Source organism: Acipenser ruthenus, chromosome 23, assembly GCF_902713425.1.
Source record: "Acipenser ruthenus chromosome 23, fAciRut3.2 maternal haplotype, whole genome shotgun sequence".
Taxonomy (NCBI): Eukaryota; Metazoa; Chordata; class Actinopteri; order Acipenseriformes; family Acipenseridae; genus Acipenser; species Acipenser ruthenus.
The window spans coordinates 25,792,284-25,800,087 of NC_081211.1; the positions used below are offsets into that span (position 1 = coordinate 25,792,284).

Sequence of the window (7,804 nt, forward strand, 5' to 3'; positions counted from 1 at the left end):
GAGCGGCGTCATTATTTTAAACTGCAATGAAAACACCAGAGGAGCAGCGTTACAGTGGTCTTCTGAGCTTCTGCTGGCAAAGTGGATATCGCAACAACCCATTTCGTTCTTGGCATTCGTCAATGCTCCTTAGGTATAGCTTGGTCGTTTTATTTAGACAAGAAAACATAGGCTGCAGACAGATTTAGCTATACTACAGAGTCTGAAGCTATTTTTCACAACACCAATTAGGAGGAGCTTGCTCATCGATCAAGAGACCTTTTAGATACTGAGTGACATAAACAAATGCAGCCCTACTCTACAAGGGCAAGCAAAGGCTTTAGATCAGGCAGGTCTTAGGTCCCTGTTCTTACCCTATACTGAGGTAAAGATGTTTTCTTGCTGTAATAAGGCAATTAGATGTATTTCAGTGGTGTTGCCAGAATTTTGTGTTAGGAAGGTACCAAGAGGTGAGCAAGATTATCTACAAACCTCCAATTTAGGGAGTTCAGTAAAACTGTTTTAAAAACAATGTGCTTTAACCACCTTACTAAGCTCAAATACCCTGTTTTTGTTTTATCCTGTACATTTGAGATACCATTTTGCCCAAATATTCGTTATGGGGAAGGATATCTGCTGACACAAACATTACAAAAATAACCACTGTATATATATTGGACCAGATTTTGAATTGTTAGCTTCTTTGTAATCAAAGGGATATTTTACTCTTTGATCTCCTTGATTCTTTGACTTTTGGTGACCTTCTCATCCCTACATTTAGCTGCATAACATCCCATGACTCTTATTTCTCAGAATAGCCTAATTCAATAGACATGCAGTACATTCTATTATGTATCTATTTTAGTTGCTAGGAGATATGAAGAAATTGAGAGAGCTTCCAACCCCTAACTGCTAAGCTATCCATGCTTTGGAACTTAGAACTAGATGTATCGTTTCTGTATCCTTTACATGCATCGATATTTGTATTTTAAAAAGATCATAGCTTTAGATTAGTATATACACTATACGGTATACTATATAGTATTTTAAGGAAGTGTTGCCTTTTGTAACTATGCACACATTGTAATTTATATAAAAAAGCATGGATTATAAATGCATTATCGTAATATTTTTCACTTGGTTTCTATCCATTAATATTATTGAATTGTGATTTGTCACACTTGAGAATTATTGTATTTCTTGTTCTTATTGTATGACTTATATTGTAACACTTGAATGTATTTGTATTTGCTTGCGATTGTAAGTCGCCCTGGATAAGGGCGTCTGCTAAGAAATAAATAATAATAATAATAATACATCAATTCTGAACTTTGTTCAATGATCTAAGAGGGCTTCTGTTATTTATACCTGGCTCTCGATATCACCCAGGACTGGAGATCAAGAGGGATCTTCTTGCTATACATCCTCTTGCTATATACATACTTACAGTATACATATGTGGAAATGTAATCCATTTATGCACCACTCTCAAGATGTTACTAATTATATCAATACAGCAAAGATGACTGATGTTAATTCATCAGTAGTAATATAACATTATTCATATCGGATACTATATCCTGACAATGCCTTCCAGGCAATTATGATACAGTACATGATGTTTTGTTTCAGTGTTCCAGTAAACTGCTTCCAAATAACAAACTGAAATTCATAAATAATGTAAGTGTCTTAGGCTATATTGTTTGTTTTTATTTGTTTGTTTATTAACAACATCAAATATGGTGCACATATAGGGGTAGATGTAAGGATATGCACAAAGTGATTTGCAGACTCAAAACCTGCATAATGCGGCTTATGTAAAGAATGGTGTTCATCATTAATCCATTAAAATGGAATTGGGCGGGATCTAGATACTAAGCGGGCACAAACATTATAATGTGATGTAACAATTTTGCATTGCACTTAGGCAATTGCTGACCCTCCAAAAACTTTTCACCTCCTCTTACAAGGCGCAAACCATTGTAGAAGCGAGTGACTAAGAGCTGTATAAAAGCACACACCTGGAGAGATCTGTCATTGGCTTCAGGATGGCTGCTGTAGTACACTTCCTGATGCGGTGACATCTGGCTCTTGTTGAGGAGAGGCAGGAACACGTTAGGTGGAGAAGGGCAAGACGAAGAAGACCCTGCATATTCAATCCCAGGGTCACTTTGTTTGGGATGTGGAACTAAAGTGTTATCGTCTCACTCCGCAGGTCATCCTAGACCTGATAGCTGAATCTAGGGACCGCTATCCCTGCACATGTAAAAGTGCTGTGTTCTCTGCACTACGGTTCCTTTCAGACCACAGTTGGAATGTCTGGAGGGATAGCCCAGTCCACCTTTTCCAGAGTGCTAGGCAAATTTCTGGATGTCATGCTGAAAAGGGCAGGCCAATACATATAATGTCCTAAGGATACTAGCATAACTGATGTAGGTTGAGGCTCTAAGGCAGGGGTGGGCAATTCCGGTCATGGAGGGCCTGTGTCCCTCCTGGCTTTTGTTCTTACTGTGCCCTAAATTACTTAATATGACCAATTATTACCAATTATTGGTGTAATTAAGTAATTTAGAGCACAGTTGGAACAAAAGCCAGGAGGGACACCGGCCCTCCAGGACCGGAATTGCCCACCCCTGCTCTAAGGACTATCACCGCCTTCATCAGAAAACTTTTCTTTTGTTGCCGTGTGCCAAGAGAACTTTGCTGCCCATCCTCTGACATATTTTGTTTTTTGGTTTGTATTTTCATGCTCCACAAATGTCATACAGCGCTTACTGCTAAATAGACCGATGCGCTCATTGAGACCCTCATTATCATAATTGCGGATCATTATTTGTTCGTGTTGAGTAATTTGCATTGCTCTTAAGCTTACATAGAGCACGGTGAAAAATAATTGCCTGGCCGCAATGCAATTTGAATTTTGCATCTGCAGTTATTTGCGCTGCGCTTGTACTTACATCTTTGTGATTTAAGATCTTCTTGTTAATTATAATACCGGTACTGTCCTCTTGTGTCATTTATATTGGTGTCAGGACAAACCAAGAACAGTACATTCCAAACACATTGTATATAACAAATATATCAGAGAAAAGGGCACTGATAAAATGAAATCCAACGATGCAGGCAAACATTATAGTTACATACATAGGGAAATCCTGCAGTAGACATTGTAGGAAACCCTAATGTGCCTGATTGGGGTGCAGTGATTCTTCTCTCTCTCTGGTATCTTTTGGCTGTGTGCGAGACCGCATGCTGCATGCTGCTCTTTATATCACTTTATATTAGTGTTTGATTGTGTTAAGTGCCTGATAACATTTCCAATGAGTGATAGCTTCACAGCTTCATTTTCTATTGCAGTAAGTGATGCGAGAACATTCTCAGGTGATACAGCTATGATCACCACAGAGCAAGCTCGCTGTAATAGATATGCAAACTGCTCTGTTGGATAATGAACTCATCAGTTGCAGGGTGATGTGTGTTTAATATAAAATAAAAGTTGTGCATGATAGTGTGCAAGTGGAGTTATGTGATCCAGAGAAACAGGGTACTATGGACATTGATGATCATATGGCTCTCTTTTGAGTCAGGGACCTGGCTACATTTCAATGCACATAAGATCCCCACCACCACCTTTGATTGTTTCTGTTATAGGATTGATTACAGAAAAAAAGAGATGAGTGCCAGGAAGAGAATAAAAACTGGCCTAAAGCAAACAGTAGAAGACAACGGGAAGTAGGTCTTGTTCAGAAATAGATCCCACTATAAAAGTATTTTGGTTTGTATTTCTGTACGTTAATTTCAACATCAGGAAGAAGACGTGTAAAAACAATTCTTGTGCTTGAAGGGAAAAGCTTCATAACAATGATGTTACATCCGAGAAATTAGTCTTGTTGAAAGGACTTTAAAATGTAGTACTTTCATATATATGAACACACCTCTGCAAATAGTTTAACTTTAAATACTGTAATGCCTATATTACGGATAACCTTGTAAAAATGTAAAGCTGCATCTTACTTTTAAAGCATTTAAAGCAATGCACACAGTGCCACCCGGTGACTAAATGTTGCAAGTGTAGCAAGGTAAAAAAATCCAAACCTGAATTTTCTATATACCCTAGTAGTAATACAAAAAAGCAGGAAGAAACATTGCATGTCATGCTCTATCTGTAGAACACTCCCTGTAAATAAAATGTAAAGCCCTTTTTTCTTGCACTTATTTTTCAATGTTTATAGAGAAGACAAGTCGCCACGTAGCTGTAAATAAGTGAACAGATGTGATTTCTACCCCATCCCTTTGGTGACTGAAGATTATTTCCAAAGGTATTTTCTCTCTTGCAATTATTTATTTAGCTGCCAGTAAACACTGCCACAAAATCAGTTTGTTATCCAAACAGGCTATTGCCAACAATATTTGATTAAAAAAAAAAAAAAAAAAAAAAAAAACAGAATTAGCACTCCTTTAAACAAGAAATTAAGACATGCTTCATTTGCCTTGATTAATTGCGTCGTCAGTTGTCTTTTTTCTCTCAGCTGTTGCTTTTAATTTTTCACATGAGACTAACCTGAGACCTGAGGTTTCAGTGGAGGGGGAAAGACCCCACAGTAATTCTTAATGACACCATCGTAAAATATCCCACATATTGCGCTTATGGTATAGCAGAAGGTTATAAATGATGTATACTGTTTGTGTGCTGTGTAGAGTATCTACAATAGGTGGCTAGACATAAAATAGAAATACAGGTGTGAACAGCTGGTGCCTACAGTAAGAAGATGTTGATCCCAGAGTACAATGGGAATCACAGTTACAAATGAGAGAGTCTTAGTAAAACTGCATGAATACCACATCATTCACTGTGTGTCACAATTCCATTCTGCATGGCTACTGTACTGTACTGGTATTAAGATTTGTCTATCGAGTTCTGAGATCGCTGAAGTTTATAGCCACTCTTGAAACAGGCCTTTCCTATCTTATAATCCTAAAATCAATCAGGCATGTAGCTATCAAAATAATACGGTAGTCTTTTCTTGAATCCTGTTGAATGAACGCACTAAAAAAAAAAAATAATGTTAATAAAAAAAAAAAAAAAAAAAACGTTTGCAGTAACCCCATCAAGTAATAATTCTGAGGTCTTTTCACCCTGTTCTTTAGGTTTTAAATGCCTTTAGTTTCTATGTACATCCTAGAACACCGTGCTTTGCGTTTGCCAGCTCCTTTATTGGCAAGCGCATTTAAAGTGTGTTGCGTGTACTGAAAAGGAAAACAAACAAGGTTACGGGATACTGCAGTTTTAATATCTGATACCTCTCCACTGAGATCCCTCGTCTTACCTTTATTGACAAGTAGCTTGTGGGAGAAAGCTTGAGACGATCATTATGTTTATATACAGTTGTGTGCATTTTATTTAATACAAATGAGCATGTTGTTACATGCTGTCGGATCTAAGTATTTAAAGTGGGATACTCACTGGGATTTTCAATGACAGGAACACACTCAAGAGACTCATATTCGTTGTTAGACATTTCATTTTTTTTATTGTTTTCTAATTCAATGGCTACAATAGCTTAATATGAGCACGACTGTACAAATGTTGGTAAGACTGTATATTGTGGTGTCATTTATACAGTATATTAACAAGATTATTTATAATAAGTTATTAATCACAGTTGACCCTTCCTATTTTGAGATAAGATCCTCTTCCACTGTAGATCAGGTGGTGATCCTCATCTTAAACCATTAGAGACAGGGTCATCTGTACATATTGACTTGCAGGTAAGTGTGGTACTGAGAGGAAATGCAAAACTCATTTCTGCCTTGTTCTTCTCTTTCAGGTGGTCCTTCCCAGTGGACGCCCCCTCACTGTGATTGCTGCTGCACAACCAACAAGGTAGACCATGAAGGGGAGAGTGGGACGTCCTTCAACGAACTCTCCACCTCCAGCTCCGAGAGCCAATCCGAGGCAAGCTCTCCGCAGGAAACAGTCATCTGCGGGCCGGTAAGCCGCCAGCCCAACATCCAGACTCTTGACCGGCCCCTAAAGAAAGGCCCCGTGCAGCAGCTCCAGCAGTCCGAGCTGCGCCGGAAGAGCGACCTGCTGAGGACTCTGACCAGCAGCTCCCGCGAATCCAACATTGGCAAAAAGAAACCCGCCAAGGAAAAGCTGACCATGGAGGAAGAGCTGGAGAAATGCATCGAGGATTTCCACAAAATCAAAATTCCAGACAGATTCCCGGAGAGAAAATACATGTGGCAATCTGACCTCCTTAGGAAATACCGTCTTTAAAACAAATAATAATAATAAAAATAATATATATATATATATATTAAAATAAAAAGAGCATACAGTATATAAGTATATGTATACATGCTACTGCCTCAGACACTGTTATATTCTTAGTAACATTTCTCTGTGGATAGGAAATGCTTGAATAGAAACTGTATTGTTCACCTTGAAATTACACTCACAGGGTATCTTCCACATGAAAGCACACATGTCTGGCTTTCATTTATCAGCTTTCTTGAATACAAGTACGTATAACACTAAAGGGCACAGTGTATGTGTGTGAGTTTACCTGAGGCTTCCATATCCCCTCCCTTTATTGCTAATTTATAACTTCATGGGGTTTTATACACCCCCTCTCCCTCCTCTTTTACTGCATGCCGATAGTGCAAAGAAATAATTGACTGTTCGGGTGCCACAGTGGTCTGTGATAAATGTACATCCTCTATAAATAATTCATCTTGTCCCAACCATGCACTTTCTAAAAATATCAGCTGCTTATGTGAAATTGCTGGCTGCTTCATATTCACTATTTTTGTAGAATGATGAAGAGTGGTTTGTAACACTGAAAATGTATGTAATTTGTGTATTTCCTCTCGGGCCTGGACAAAACCTCATTTAGACCTTGCAAACGAGCCATGTGAATGAGCCTCTGTCACTTTCCTTTCAAATGTTTCAAAATCATAAACCAGCTGTGCTGACCATGTCATATTATACAGTTATGCCCATGAGTGTTGACACCATGTGGTTTGAGCCAGTCAGCGAATCCTGTAGCTGCCTGAAGGCTCTGTGACAAGTGAATGAAAAAGTGATTCACTTAGAATGACATCATAACAACACATAATAGTGTTGTACCATATGTCCAAAATAAAAATGAACAATAATACATTTATTAAAGTCGGTTACACTTTACTTTGTATTTTATTCTTAACAATCCTTGACGAACATCATTGAGAAAGACTTCTCGGGGATCAATATAAAACTGAATGGGATGTCGATACTTATGGGCACACCTTGTATAAGAGTTTATGACTAAAAACAATCCCCAGCTGAAAATCCTACAGATACTGTATGAAAAGCTTGCTGGCTAGAGCTCCGGGAGGCAGTGAAGAAGGGCTTACGATTGACTCTCCATCTATCCATTGCAAGAGGACCTCTCTCTGATCACAGACCTAGTACAAATGTGACGAGGCTGGGTATGACAGAGACCACACCATCCTCATAAAACGAAGCTCTTTTAAAACTGCATACACGCATACGCCTGCCAGGGCTTAGGCAGGACTTTAGCGTCAAATTGAAAATACTGTAATCCATATGGGTTAGCTTTAGACCCAGCTAGAGCGAAAGTTTATTCTTCCTCTACAGAAGGATGAAAGCACTTTAATACGCTGCTTATAGACATCCCTAGGAGTGAGGTCAAGAGGTAGTTGAGCTCAATTATAGTGGCCACAAGTGCAGCGTTTCTGAATTGGTGAATGGTGTTAACAAGCTTGAACTCGTGTTTTCCCTCCTCATTTCACTATCTGGTCTGCACATCAAAAAACTAAA

The 7,804-nt window shown here is 38.6% G+C and overlaps 1 protein-coding gene across 2 annotated transcripts in view; it reads left to right on the forward strand.

Annotated features, from left to right (window-relative positions):
- LOC117413064 (BTB/POZ domain-containing protein KCTD16-like) overlaps nucleotides 1-6,299 on the forward strand; it is a 45,348-nt gene extending 39,049 nt beyond the window's left edge. The window contains exons 2-3 of one of the 2 annotated variants that reach the window (XR_009308245.1): nucleotides 4,212-4,298; nucleotides 5,808-5,923. Coding sequence is in view for 1 of the 2 variants with exons in the window: in XM_058996979.1 (XP_058852962.1) it covers nucleotides 5,808-6,259 (452 nt within the window). In the remaining variant the exon portion in view is untranslated. Of the gene's footprint in view, nucleotides 1-4,211; nucleotides 4,299-5,807 lie in introns of both variants that reach the window. The other variant, XM_058996979.1, reaches the window with a different exon arrangement.
- Nucleotides 6,300-7,804: the final 1,505 nt, after the last annotated feature.